Genomic DNA, 15,836 nt, shown 5'->3' on the forward strand with positions numbered 1-15,836 from the left:
GATAAACATGTCACTTTTAGTTCAATTGCATCATTTTACGTTGTTCAGGGACCTAATTGCATGTTTTTTAAGTTCAATGACGTAATAGCATTTTGGTGTGTAGTTTGATGGCCTATTTAACCCTTATTCCTTTTATTTGAGTATGAATTTTTCAATTAAGGAGTACTTGAAACCCATAATATGTTCTAAAAACCTATCAATCAAACAATACTAATAACTTTGATACTCATTTCTTAGGGTTAAACCTGTTAACCAAATACACCCTAAAATTAATTAAACAAACTAGACTTTAAAGGGGGCATTTGGTTGGGGTTATATTGGGTAACAAAGGCTATATTGGGTTGATTATTTAACATGCCAATGTTTGGTTGAAGTTATATACTGTAATATTCTCTTGGAATCAAACATTGCCTCCACATAAGATTTTTTCTTTTTTTTTTTTGAGGGAATGTGATTCCCTTACTAAACTTAGGTAATGTTAGATTACCTTGCCATATTACATAACCCAATTTTCTTTCTCCATCCCTTTAGTTTTTCATTTCTCCAATTTTCTAATTTTCATTCTCTATTCCTCCAATTTTTTCATTTCTCTAATTTTCTGATTTTATTGAATACAATCATCCCGTATAGCATTTGTACATTTCTACAACAAAGAAGATAATAATAATGATAATAATAATAATAATAATAATAATAATAATAGTAATAATGATGATAATAATGATAATAATAATAATAATGATAATAATAATGATAATGATAATTATAATGATAATGATAATGATAATGATAATGATAATAATAATGATAATAATAATAATAATAATAATAATAATAATAATAATAATAATAATAACAATAATAATAATAATAATAATAATAAAACCTGTAGTAATGAACGTCTAATTCTTGATATAAAGTGGAAAGGTTGAGTTTGTAAATTGATTTATGGGTTTTGAGTCTTAAAACCTGTAGTAATGAACGTCTAATTCTTTTATAGGTTTTAGAATTTGTTATCATTATTAATATATAGTTAATGAACGATTTGGTCCCTCAATTATTAGTGAATTGTCAATGTAGTCCCTCAATCGCTTATTCATCGATTTGATCCCCGAAAACAATTATTTTTAGTTGATTTAGTCCCTCAGGCTGTCTTCTGTCGACGGCCGGAGGGAGTAAATTGACTAAAAATAATTATTTTCGGGGACCAAATTGACGGTCGGAGGGACTAAATCGACTAAAAATAATTATTTTCGGAGACCAAATCGATGAATAAGTGATTGAGGAACTACATTGACAGTTCGCTAATAATTGAGGGACCAAATTGTTGATTAACTCTTATTAATAATTATTAGATAATTATATATATATATATATATATATATATATATATATATATATATATATATATATATATATATATATATATATATATATATATATATATATATATATATATATATATATATATATATATATATATATATATATATATGAAAGTAGATATATATATACACACACACGACCATATGACTTTATTATAATTAAGATATTACAAATTTTTAAGAATTTAGTAAACTACAATAGTAATTGAATTATAATTTTCAGAGTCACCACGGATCAAAATTTTTAGACCTTTGAGATTTCTAATTCTAGATGTAATAACATACAATTGACCTTTAAAGACCAAACAATTATTTATAAATATAAATTACTATTAATCATCATCACCATTTTCTAAATAATAATATAGAAGATCCAAAAACTTAAAGAATACAATAATAATAAGGATAGATATAATAATTGTAACAATAATTGCTCACTAAACCATATGGCTATATTATAGTTAAGATATATAATATTATGGCACAAAATAAATTATTATTACCTTAATATATAATTAATTTTTAGCCAAGCACCTTGTGCTCAGATGGCACTCGGGTTGGACTCCCATATGGGAGGTTGTGCTGCTTTAGTAGGTTGAGAAAGTAGCTATGATTAGATACTACAATGTAATAGAGCCAGTAGCATTCAAAAAAAATATAATTAATTTTTCATATACTTTCCTAATTTTTATCCTTCTTTCGTATAATTACTATGGTAATGTATTTAAATATTGAAAGAGAACAATTATTATAATTAATGAAATTATTATGGCAATTGTCACAATATTTGGTAATTATAATTAATATAATTAATATAATTAATGAAATTGAGAAATATAAGATTTCTTCCGTGAAAATATTTGTGCCAATTTCGTTAAATTATAATTAATAAAATATGAAATATAATTAAGGAAAGGAAATTATAAAATTAACAAAATATAAACATTTATAAAAAATTTTAAATACATGCATACATACACTTATGCACTATACCAATCATAGAAAATTTAAATGCTACTTTTTTTTTTTTAAATTTCTAAATGTAATTTTTAAAGTATAAATCTATCAATATAAATCTATACTATTATTAAAAACAAAATCATCATTTCTTACTTTTTCGCCCAACTAATAAAAAAGGATAAAAAATTACTAATTAATATTAATAATACTAATAATAATTAGTAAAAACGTTAGTAGTAAAATAGAAAGAAAAAAAAGATCCTTAATTCACGAAAAATAGAAAAGGAAACAGAATTCACTAATTAATTAATACTAACAATAATCAGTAAAAAAAAGTTTATAGTAGAATAGGAAAATAAAAAAAAAAGATCCTTAATTCACTAAAAATAGAAATATAAACGAAATTTACTGATTATTACTAATAATAATAATCAGTAAAATAGGAAAATAAGATAGGAAAATAAAAAACAAAAGATTGTGAAAAAAATAGGTCATAATAAGGATAATAGTAAAAAAATCCTACCAAAGATTAGAAAAAATAAAAAAGATTCTTAATTCACGAAAAATAGAAAAGAAAACGGAATTCACTTATCAATTGATACTAATAATAATCAATAAAAAAGTTAGCAGTAAAATAGAAAAAATAAAAAAGATCCTTAATTCATTAAAAATCTATACTATTATTAAAAAACAAAATCATTATTTCTTACTTTCCCGTCCAAACAATAAAAAAAGGAAAAAAATTATCAATTAATAATACTAATAATAATTAGTAAAAAATTTAGTAGTAAAATAGAAAAAAAAATCGTTAATTCACAAAAAATAGAAAAAGAAACGAAATTCACTAATTAATTAATACTAACAATAATCAGTAAAAAAAGTTTGTAGTAAAATAGGAAAATAAAAAAGGATCCTTAGTTCACTAAAAATGAAAATATAAACGGAATTTACTGATTATTACTAATAATAATAAGTAAAATAAGAAAATAAAAAAAGGAGTCTTAATTCAATGAAAATGGAAAAAAAGAAACGAAAAGTTGTGAAAAAAGGGGTCATAATAAGGATATCAGTAAACAAAAGAAAATCCTATCAAAAATTAGAAAAATAAAAAAAAAATCTTAATTCAGTATAAATAGAAAGGAAACAGAATTCACTTACTAATTAATACTAATAATAATCAGTAAAAAAGTTAGCAGTAAAATAGAAAAATAAAAAACGATCCTTAATTCAATAAAAAATGGAAAAAGAAACGAAATTCATTGATTAATACTAATAATAATCAGTAAAGTTGGAAAATAAAAAAAGATTCTTTTTTTTTTTTGGATAAAAGGAGGGATGAACCCGGAGCAAAACTATCTGATGTCACTGCGAGCGACTCTGGCTCCAACACTGTCTTCCCACATAACGTCTTCCACGATGGTGGGCATACCGACGATGACTCGGCCTCCTAGTTCATGAGATAAGGCGACCGCAGCAAGGCGGTCTGCCACTCTGTTTTGCTCGCGCCTCACGTGCCTAAACTCCAGATTTGGGAACCTGCCACACTCCCGATCACACAATCTCAGGACATTACTCGCCACCCTCATCTCGCGCGTTCTCAACTGGTTGATGACCCCCAAGGCATCGCTTTCGACAACTAAATTTGCAGCTCCCCAGGCAGCCGCCAAGCGGAGACCTTGAAGCACCGCCCAACCCTCTGCCTCCTCGGCCGAGCATGATCCTATATTGCACGTGAACCCGCAAACCCATCGCCCTCTGTGATCGCGAATGACCCCTTCGCACCCTGCTTTCATCGTCGCCCCTTTACTACAACCATCTACGTTAAGCTTGACCCAGCCCACGTCCGGTTTGAGCCACTTTCTCTCTTCAACGCCCGCCCCGACCCTCGCCGGTCTTTTCTTCCGGAACGCTTCCAGAATCGCATCCCTTTGGCCAATTATCACCGCCACTCGTTGCGCCAGGCTGGGCTTGGTGCTCTCGAAGATTCTGCTGTTCCTCCATCGCCAGCACCACCACAGGCCAACACTAAAAGTAATCCTCCAATCCTCATCAAAGCCCAAGGCCCGGTCTGCCCTTAAATTCATGGAAAACCAATCCAACCAGCTCTTCGTACGCAGCACCTGAATTGCCGACTGGGGCATGAGCGCTTCCCAGAGCCCTGTTACCTCCATGCAGTCCTTGAGAATATGGCCGATCGTCTCCGGCGTACCTGCACAGGACGTACACATCATATCAGTCGTGAAATGTCTCTTACATCTCTCAACGTTCGTCATCACCTTCCCTAGTTTCACCAACCACAGAAAGTGATTAATTTTGCTGGGGACACGGAGCTTCCAGATGATATCCCAATCCCCGTCCACCGGAGAAGTGCTTGGCGATTGTAAGGCCCTATACGCTGAGCTGACAGTGAACCTACCTGTCGTCTCGAGACCCCATCCCCACTCATCTCTAGCATCAGCATCTTCTAGCACCGAGAACGCATGGATCTTTGCCTTCCAGTTGTCGTCTAGAATATCGTCAAAACGCTCCCACTTCCATCCCCTTCCATATTCCCAGTAATCTGCAACTGTACTGTAAAGCTCTGGGAGGCTGATCGGTCTCTTCATGTGCTCGTAAAGTCAGCCTCCATGGATCCAGTTGTCCATCCAGAACTGAGTCTCTTGACCGTTGCGAACAACCCTTTTCAACCCCTGCTCCACGAAGCTCGACGTGGCACGAATCCCTTTCCACGCGTTCGATGATGGCCTCTTGAGATCCCTCAGCTCTCGACTATTCACTGCCGGGTACTTCGCCGTCAAGACTCTAACCCAGAGTCTGTCTTGCTCAGTCCTCATACGCCACCCCAACTTGGCCAAGAAGGCTGTGTTGACGTCCTGCATTCGCCGAATTCCCAGTCCACCCTCCTACTTGCATTTCGTGACAACGTCACAGCTTACCAAGCTGGGCTTTCTTGCGTCGCCGACTCCACCCCAAATGAAGAATCTGACCATGGCTTCAATCTTGAGGCAAACTTCCTTGGGCAGAAGCGCAGTCTGCATCGTGTATGCGGGGATCGCACAAAGCACAGCCTTGGCCAGTGTAATTCGCCCAGCAAGAGATAATGTTTTGCTTCTCCATCCGTCAAGCCTACCCCTCACACGGTCTAGCAAACCCGAGAAAGTAACACTCGTTACTCGGCCATGCAAAGAGGGTACACCCAAATACCGTCCAAGGTCCGTGGTGCTCGGTATCCTTAAATCCAGAGAAATGGCCTCTTTAAGCTCAGACGGGGTATTTTTAGAAAAGAACACCTGTGACTTTCCCAAGCTGAGTCGTTGCCCGGATGCCTCACAAAAGTGATCAAAACAGCGCCTGATGACCGCCACCTGCTCCATAGATGCTTCAGTGAAAAGCACCATGTCGTCCGCAAAGCAAAGGTGCGAGAGAGTCGGGCCCGAGGCAGACAGCTGGATGCCCTTCAACGTACCCCGGCTAACTTCTTGCGAAATGCTCTGACTAAGCCGCTCCATGCACAGAACGAACAACGCCGGTGACATGGCATCTCCTTGTCTGATTCCCCGTCCTGGCTTAAAACTTTCCATCCTCGTCCCATTCCATAAGATTTGCATGTTGGCAGATCGGACGCACTCCATGATAATCCGTGTCCAGTCATTATTGAACCCTGCATCACAAAGAGTATCGTTAATAAAATCCCAAGATAATCTATCATAAGCTTTCTCTAGGTCAATCTTAATGGCCATGATCCCAGATTTTCCTTTCTTGATACGCAAAGAGTGCATGACTTCTTGATACACCAAGATGTTATCCGTGATTTGCCGTCCCGGGACAAAGGAGCTCTGGAACGGCCCAATAATCTTCGGAAGGATAAATTTGAGCCTATTCGTTATCGTCTTAGTGATCACTTTATAAGACACATTGCACAAGCTGATAGGCCTGAACTATTTCACGGTTTCCGGTGTCGCGACCTTCGGAATCAGGACTAGCAGAATATCATTTACCCCCTCCGGAATTCTCCCTGTCGTGAACGCATCCCTGACTAGTTCAAATGTAGAGTCCCCCACAACGTCCCACGCATGCTGATAGAATGCTGCCTGTAGGCCATCGGGGCCCGGCGCCTTCCAGGGGCTCATGTCGAAGACAGCTTTACGAACTTCTTCCTTGGTCACACTTCTATTGAAAATCCGCCAGTCCCTCTGCTCTAGCCTAGGAAACCGGCCACGGATCGCCGCCATCATGTCCCCCTCGCCCTCCACTCGAAAGAGATGTGCGTAAAAATCTTGGACGTGCCGCCCCAAAAGTATATCCTCAGTGATCCAGTTGCCGTTGTCGTCCTTTAAACTAAGCACTTTGTTTCTCGCCTTTCGAACCATTGTTGCTGTGTGGTAGTATCTTGTGTTCCTGTCTCCCGACACAATCCACTCCTCTCTAGACCGTTGGAACCACATAAGCTCCTCTTGGTAGAGCACCTCGTCTAGTTCCTGTCTTAGCTTCTTTTCCAACTGCCGGAGCCCGTTGTGATAGGAGAAATCTTGTTGTCTCTGAATGCCCCCTATCCTAGCCAAAAGAATCTTTTTTCGGCCCTCAACACTGCCAAAAGCCTCCCTGCTCCACGACGTTAACCCATCTTGGGCCCTTTGGATGTTGGATTGCCAATCGGTGCCGGAGTTCCACGACCGCCGAATGGCCTCATCAACCGACTCATTGGTTAGCCACGCTGCATGGAAGCGAAACTGCCCCCCCCCCCCCCCCCCCCCCCCGCGCCTCCTACTATCCTCCCCTCTGTCTAAATTAAAATTGGTGCGTGATCCGACGAGACTCGTGGCAAGTGACGGACTGAAGCTTCCGGGAAGCGCTGCCTCCAGTCCACACTACATAAGGCCCTGTCGAGCCTCGCCCCTTTAGCTAGCCCATTCTCCGACCCCCGCATCCATGTCAGTCGGGCTCCGCTATAGCCCATGTCAATAAGACCTTCACTGTGAATCCACTCCACGAAATCGGAACTTCGCTGAGAGGAGTACGCAGAGTAGTTGCAAGTTTCTCCCTCGCTTGTGACAGCATTGAAGTCCCCTACCGCAAGCCAAGGTCCACTGATGCCCCGCTTGTGAGCCCGTAACGCACTCCAGAGCCGTCGCCGTAGGTGGTGAGTCGGGCTGCCATACACAACTGCTAAAAACCACGGTGCCTCTCCGGTCTCCGTAACCTGCAACAAAATAAATTGGGGGTGAGTAAATTCAACCTTAACCTCGAGCGGTTTATTCCAGAACACCCAAATTCCCCCACTAAAGCCCATAGCTTCAACCCGAACCCAATCTTCATATCCAAGCTTAGAGCAAAAGGAATTCGCTTGATCCCCAGAGACTCTCGGTTCAACCAGTCCTAGCAGACTAGGCCGGTGAGACTTGAGCAGAAGTTTGAGGACGCGGTGGAAATCCCTCCTGCCGGTGCCCTGGCAATTCCAAATGAGACTAATCATTAAAACAAAGTAGAAGAGCAAAAACCAAGAAAAACCAGGAAATAACAAAAACTAAAAACAAAAACTGGGAGCACAGTCGGACTCAAGATGCTGCCCCCTTGGCCTTAGGTCCTCCCGGATCGCCTTCATCCGCCATCATTTCATCCCCGTCGTCATCTAGGTGGTAAGGCTTGTCATTGTGGTGCTCCCCCACATCTTCCAGCGCTTGCATGGGGCTTGCGCTAATCATCTGCTCGGAATAGATACGTTCGGTCTGGATAATCGCGCCACCCTGTTCCCCTCTCACCACTACATGCTCATCCTCCTCGGCTGCTCGCCTCGCCCCAACTCGTAACGCACCACGTGATTCCTGCCTTGATTCCACTGCCGCCGTCGTTGGCTGCTTTGCCCCTGGCTGGTTCGTGACCTGCTTCTCATTAGCAATAACATTCGGTCTTCTCTGGTTTCGCACTTTAGCTCCAGACTGCCCTTCCCCATTCTTGCGAAGCTCCGCCGGCATGCGTTTCTCCTTAGCCTGCTGTGGGGCGGCATTTACTCGGAGGTCCTCCGCTTGACGCGCGCTATCCCCGGTCATGTCTGTCTGTTTTTCAGCGTCCCCCTGGATCTCCGCTTCCGGGGCGGCAAGGGGAAGGAAGCGCGATCACGATTGGGCTGTGTGGTCCGCCACCTGAGAGTTGCTGCCGGTAGGCCCTGATCTTCGACCTGGGCGTCTGTCCGTCTTCTTCACTATCATCCACGACCCAAACGGCGCCTTCTCCTCCGCCACTGATGTTCTTTGATTAGCTGTTTCCGCTGTCGTCCCAGGTGGCTTCTCCCCAGGAGCCTTATCGGTTTGTTCTGGATCACCACCGACAACGACCACCTTATTTCCGTCCGGGCATGTTTCAAGACTATGGCCGTACATTCCGCAGTTGAAGCAAACTAGATGAATTCCTTCGTAGGAAATGTAGCGTGTTCTTCTCCTCAGCCTGAACTTGGAAATCAATGGCTTGGAGAGGTCGATCTCGACACACATGCGTGCGAATCTTCCCCTAGACACCTGGCTCGTGGCCTGATCAACGCGGATTGGTCGTCCGATCTTCCTCCCAATTTTCTGCAAAAAAGAAGTCCTGTAGTATTCAATTGGGAGACAAGGGAATCGTATCCATACCAGGACCTTCTCCGTTTTATCTGTAACCGGATCAAAGTCCGGAGTCCACTCCTTCACGATCAAATAGTGATCAAGGATCATCCAGGGGCCTCCGAATTTCGCATATTCCAGATCATCGTTTGAACCAAACCTCACCAGAAAATAGTCGTTATCAATTGCCACGAGGTCCATGCTGCCCTTAGGCCTCCACAGTGTGTTCAACCGCCGGTACAAATATGAATATCCAACCCGTTTGCCCCAAACTTTGAGAATCAACGCATTCCGCCACGGACGCCGGAGCTCCTCTTTCTCTCTGTTGGTAAGCCGGATAATCGGGCACAGAGGGTCCTCGTCCTCCTCCGCATCTTCTCCATCAGAGAACAGGTCATCATCATCCTCATCGGAGGTCAGATGCGACGCCCCTGCCACAAGATCTCTAAACGAGATCGGCGGTGGCTGTCTCCTTGGAGCCTCGACCAGCGCTGTGTACCCTTCGATCATCTCCATCGGTGTCTCCAGTACCATGTCCGGCGTTGCACCGGCCAGGCCTGATCCCGCATCGCGCTTGGTCTTCTTGGTGCTTCGAACCAGGAGGTCGTGATCCTCCTCTGATCGCTGCGCTGAGAGCATCGTCGCCATCGTCGCTATTTCTGAATCATAAAAAAAGATTCTTAATTCAATGAAAATGGAAAAATGAAACGAAAGGTTGTTAAAAAAGGTCATAATAACGATAATAGTATAAAAAATCCTTACCAAAAAAATTGAAAAATAAAAAAAGATCCTTAATTTACGAAAAATAGAAAAAGAAACGGAATTCACTGATTAATTAATACTAATAATAATCAGTAAAATTAAAAGTTAACAGTAAAATAGAAAAATAAAAAAGAATCCTTAATTCACTAAAAATGGAAAAAGAAACGAAATTCACTGATTAATACTAATAATAATAAATTAAATAGGAAAATATAAAAGAATTATCAATCTATACTTCTATACTATTATTAAAAACAAAATCCTCCTTCCTTACTTTCCCGCCCAAACAATAGAAAAAGAAAAAAAATCTATACTATAATTTTTAAAAAAATTCTATTTACTAGATTTCCAGCCCAAACAATAGTAAATAATATAGGTAAATTAAAAAAAGATGGAAATAAAAAAAAAAAAAAAAAAAACAAACAAACAAAAAAGGATCACTAATGACTAATATTCTACCATTATATATTTTCACCCGAGTCACCCATCCTGATCGACTGAAGGTGTTAGCTCCAGACGATGATGGACAAGATTGTGTTGCTACTACTAATGTCGTCTACAAAGAGTTTTCAATAATGTGTAAATAAAATCGTTGATATTATTTTTTTTTAAATGACAAAATTGCTATATATATGTATATATATATATATATATATATATATATATATATATATATATATATATATATATATATATATATATATATATATATATATATATATATATATATATATAGGCTTCGAATCCGGTGCAACCCCTATAGTAGATAAGACCATGAGGCCTCCTGATATCCATTGATTCATTTTCCATGAATGGTTGGGATTGGAAGAGATTGTGGTAGTAATTAAGGACATTTCTCAATGAAAAGGAGATAATAGTAATTATAGTTTATGTTTATTTATGGATATAATATAATTGGAATCTGAAGCATTATATTAGGGAGTTTATGAATGGTAATTAATACTTTCAATTATTTACAAAGGCTGATGAACTGAATGTCGCGTGAACAGGGCTTAAGGAGAAAACGAACGGGTGGCTAGTAGCAGTACATGTATGTGCATTTACGTGCCTTTGTGTGTGCATATGCTGAAGATTGGGATTTTTTTTACAGGAGGGGTGGGGGGAGGGGGTGGGGGTTGTTGGACGAACTGGAAGTTATGTGATGTGCATAGCGTGTGTGTGTTCATGTGGGTGCATACAGGTCTGATTGTGAAACAGATAGGTTGGCGAGAGGATGCATAGACAACAATGAGTATGTGCAGAGCGTGCAACAAGGGTGAAATTATGGTTTGCACATTAATTTTTTAAAAAATATTCGGGAGTTTGGTTGGCCGACATGAAAAGAGATGTGTGTGTGTGTGTGTGAGATAGTGATTGTTGACAGTGTGGAATGGAAAGCATGTTGATTACAACTTAGTATGATGATCGTTACGTTGCATGGTGCGTAGGCCAGAAAAGGCCTGTGCATATCGCCTGCATCTCTATGAGGATATTGATGTTGTTTTTTTTTGGACGGCCTAAATGTATTGAGATGGGTGTGTGTGAACTTCGGAATTTATAAAGTGTGGAACGACAAGAGTATGTCGATCAGTGCATACTATGTGAGTTGTGATGGCGGGTGCGTATACGAAGATTAGTGCGTGCATACCGTGTGATTATATTGAGAAATTTTTATTTATTTATTTTTTATTATTTTTTTTTTTTGTATTTGGTTGTTAAAAACGTAAAACGTCGATAAGTAGATTTTGTGTGGCAGGTGCACCACACATGGAAGATGATGTGGACGCCGAACAGTGTGTTATGGATATATCGCCGAGTGAGACAAAGATTTGGTTGCGGTAGACGAGTTGACTTATTGGTTGGGTTGAAAATTGTTATTAATTTGTAATTATGATGAGAGTGTTGTTGTATGCAGGTAAATGCATTATTCAGTAAAGTATAGTTGTAAGTAAATGTTAATATGGTGCATATGCATCTTCGTGAACTGCTAGTGCGTAGCAGGCCACCGGCCGGTGCATAACGCTGTGGCTAAAAACATGCATGTGTCGCGGTATGCATTAGTGAATAGAAGAAAGTTCATAGCACTTGTTCTGTGTGAGTCTTATGTTTTGGTTTTGGGTTAGTCCTCTGCTGGCACCCAAGTTTGCACGCACTTGACAATTGATTTGTATTTCAAACAAGGATGTGTGCGAAGTTATATAAAGGTGAATGTGTTACACTGTAAACAAGAGTTATTACTTATTACTAATACGGTGTGTGCGTAGTAAGCCGTTAGTCTGTGCATGTCGCTGAGTAGGCCAGCAGTCTGTGCGTAGTAGTAAAAAAGGTGAATGCGTTACTCCTAAAAACAAGAGCAAGTAGTTATTAATAATATGGTGCGTATGCATCGACGTGCACCGCCAGGTGCGTAGTAGGCCATCAAACTGTGCATAACGCTGGCGATGAATGCTTGCATGTTTCCGTGTGTGCATTATACGATTGAGGTTAGTGCGTACTGCTGGAATAAATGACTCATCTATAATACGCAATGTTCATTTGAGTGCACGTACGTAAAGCTTGTGAGAATTCAAATGCATTTAAAAAAAATCCATAAAACGTAAGACGAATATAGGACACAACTGTAATACGAAATGTTCAAGTGAAAACCCAAAACAATGAGAAATAAAATCCCAACAAAACTGACCACAATATTTAAAGTGAGGAAAGAATTGTAAAAGCTGTGTATAAACGAAAGGGTTGACAAGATGCTTTGGAGAGGCGCGAATCTTCAATGGGGGAAAAATTGCCTCATCAACCTCGTCAGGCTCAGCATCCGATCCATCCGTATCCGAATCTTCAAGGGGGGAAAAATTGCTTCCGACTAACAAATACAGACTTCTAACTCCAATTAAATCCAGACACCCCCCTAATTCTCACGAGATTCTTCCATACTACTTACTAGCTCTGTATACCAATAATACATTTTTAGTTGTGGAAGATGGTATAACATGCTTGCCCATATGGTCTTCAACCATGGAGCCACTTTCACTACAGGAAAGACAAGACAATAGTAGAAAAAGGGGATAAAGTAATAGAAACACACATTGAATTAGTATGCACCATCCCACGGTGCAACACGCACATGACTAAACCACCTTCCAAATCCCCACACAGAAATAAAATCAAAATGGGTAGCCAAAAAAAAAACAAAAAAAAAAAAAAAAAAAAAACCACGCAAAGACCTGAATGAGAAGTAGCCTGGTTTACACTATAATGCATCAGATACAACAATATGCACAAACTAATCTCACACTAAGCAAACACAAGAGCATTACTACGCATAAACTTCTGATCCTCTGTCCACAGACCATAACATGCATACCACCACATACAGAATTACGCACAAGCTAACATTCCTCTATGCACATACAAGAAATGACACCAAAATGGGTAGCCGAAAAAATAACAGATAAAAAAAAAACAACACAAACACAACATAATTAAAAATGCAAATAAATAGAGAACATTGTGCAAGCCTCATACTCACTGTAAGTAACAAAAAAAAAAGGCTAAATGAATCCTAATCAAGCTACCATACCGCCCATCACCGGCACGACCACCGCTCCCTACCCCCAGAAAACACCAGCCACACAAACACCACCTTGCCAAAACCCAACAAACGAAGAAAAAAAAAACCAAAAAAACACACATGCACATACTCAGTCGCCCAGAAAAATGCAAAAAAAAAAAAAAAAAAAAAAAAAAAAATCAATGAACAATCCATCTACCATACAGCCCATCCCTGCCACACCCATCGCCCTGCCCCCGAAAAAACATCGACTAAACCCAACCATAGCCAGAACCCCCAACAGTGAAAAAAATCCCAAACAAACACACATGCACAAACTTCGACGCCTGGAAAAATATAAGTAATTCGATGAAAAACCAACACCTTCGAATTAGTAGAAAAATTCTCAAATCAGGAAACCCAAAATACAAAATACACCGTGTGGAAAATACAAAATCATAAACAACCACCCAAACACCCACTGAACACTATCAAACCCACAACCCCTCAGAAAAAATAGAGCCCCGGAAAAAAAAAAAAAAAAAAAAGATACAAATAATCGGTGAAAAATATTACCTGAACTGGAAGCGGAAGAAATGCCCCTAAACCGCTTAGACTGCCTCCTACTGGAACCAGCCATGAAGAATGCTCGGAAAACCTGTATACCAAAGGGGGGGGGGGGGGGAGACGAACTGGAGGAGAGCAGGCGGGAGAACCGAGGAGGCTTCAAAGATGGATTACGAAACGAGATCAAGGGGAGAGAAACAAAAAGAAGTCCCTATAATATCTCTATACACACGCATAATAACCAGCTACAATTAAGAGTTGCCATATTAAAGACAGAGATAAAGGACAAAATCACCCCTGCATACTTATAAAACCCACGCACATACACATACTTAACACAACATCTGAATTGTTAATAAATCCAAATCAACGATCAGGAAGTGTGCTCACGGGCTCGGCTAACTAAGGGGGTGCACCGGATTCAATATATATATATATATATATATATATATATATATATATATATATATATATATATATATATATATCTTCCATACAAATGAATTAAGATAGAAATTCATTCATATAATTGAGTTGCTAGAGAACAAGCGCAATTGTTTAATTTATAAAAAAAAAATCTAAACAATGATAAATAAAATTTTCAAAGTTACAGCATCGCATGCGTACATCTACACATTAGCTATTAATTTGAACAATTATTTGCTTAAATTCAAACAATGATACCATCAAAACACATAAATGATCCAAACCGTATCTTCAATTGCACTATATAATATTTTAATGTTCTAATTTAAATAATTATATATCAATCTAAATATTCTTAATATATTACAACGAATCTATAATAATAATAATAATAATAATAACAACAACAACAACAACAACAACAACAACAACAACAACAACAACAACAACTAAGTTTTCAAAAAAAATGGGAAAATGGTCAAATAGGCCCTCGAACTTTGGCTTAAAAGTCAATTAGACCCCTAAACTTTTTAAAGGTGCAATTACACCCATCAACAATTCATTTAGATGAAGCCCAAAAACAAGTTAATGACCTGCTATCACAGGTCATTAGGGTTCAGGCCACCTTACGGTGAATTTGCTGACAAAAAAAATATTTGACCGGAGAAATTTCCGGCAAAAAAAAGTGATCAGAAATTTTGTCGGTCGCCGGACACTTTTTTGTTGGAAATTTCACCAGTCACATTTTTTTTTTTACCGAAAAATTCGTCAGAAGGTGGCCTGAACCTTAATGACCTGTGATAGCAGGTCATTAACTTGTTTTTGGGCTTCATTGTACCTAAATGAATTGTTGATGTGCGTAATTGCATCTTTAAAAAGTTTAGAGGCCTAATTGACTTTTAAGTCAAAATTTGAGGGCCTATTTGACCATTTTTTCAAAATAATAATAATAATAATACTACGTAATAACTAAAAGGAATAAGGTTCAAATTGACCACTGAACGTAATCTGAAAATGCAATTAGGCCACTGAACGAAAAAAAAAAGTGCAATTAGGCCATTGAACACTCAAAAAATGTGCAATTAGGCCACTGAACTCTCCAAACGTATGCAATTTTACCGGATAGCAGGTTACCATCAATTTTAGCAGGTTACCTGCTTACGTGGCAGCTTAGTTGGCATTTTTAATAATTTTTAAATAATTTTTAATAATTAATTTTAATAATAAATTTTATAAAAAAATTGGAAAAAATTAAATAAAAAATAAAATAAAGTCGTTTTTATTTTTTAAAAATTTTTTTAATAAAAAGTTATTATTAAAATTTATTAAAAATTAATTAAAATTTATTAAAAATGCCAATTCAACTGCCACGTAAGCAGATAACCTGCTAAAATTGAGGGTAACCTGCTATCAGGTGAAATTGCACATTTTTGGAGTGTTCAGTGGCCTAATTGCATTTTTTTTTTCGTTCAGTGGCCTAATTGCATTTTTAGGTTACGTTCAGTGGCCAATTTGAACCTTATTCCTAACTAAAAGAAGGATCCTATCCAAAAAAGAAAAAAACTAAAAGAAGGAGAAAATTTTAATTTTGGTCCA

The 15,836-nt window shown here is 38.4% G+C and overlaps 1 protein-coding gene across 1 annotated transcript; it reads right to left on the minus strand.

Moving 5' to 3' along the window:
- Positions 1–6,283: 6,283 nt before the first annotated feature.
- LOC109157220 lies at positions 6,284–8,392 on the minus strand. Its single transcript, XM_019305126.1, has 3 exons — positions 7,922–8,392; positions 7,180–7,791; positions 6,284–7,030 (listed from the first exon to the last, which is right to left on the minus strand). Exons 1-3 carry the CDS (start codon positions 8,390–8,392, stop codon positions 6,284–6,286), a joined length of 1,830 nt encoding a protein of 609 aa, XP_019160671.1.
- Positions 8,393–15,836: the final 7,444 nt, after the last annotated feature.

Source organism: Ipomoea nil, unplaced genomic scaffold (assembly GCF_001879475.1).
Source record: "Ipomoea nil cultivar Tokyo-kokei standard unplaced genomic scaffold, Asagao_1.1 scaffold0298, whole genome shotgun sequence".
Lineage (NCBI taxonomy): Eukaryota > Viridiplantae > Streptophyta > Magnoliopsida > Solanales > Convolvulaceae > Ipomoea > Ipomoea nil.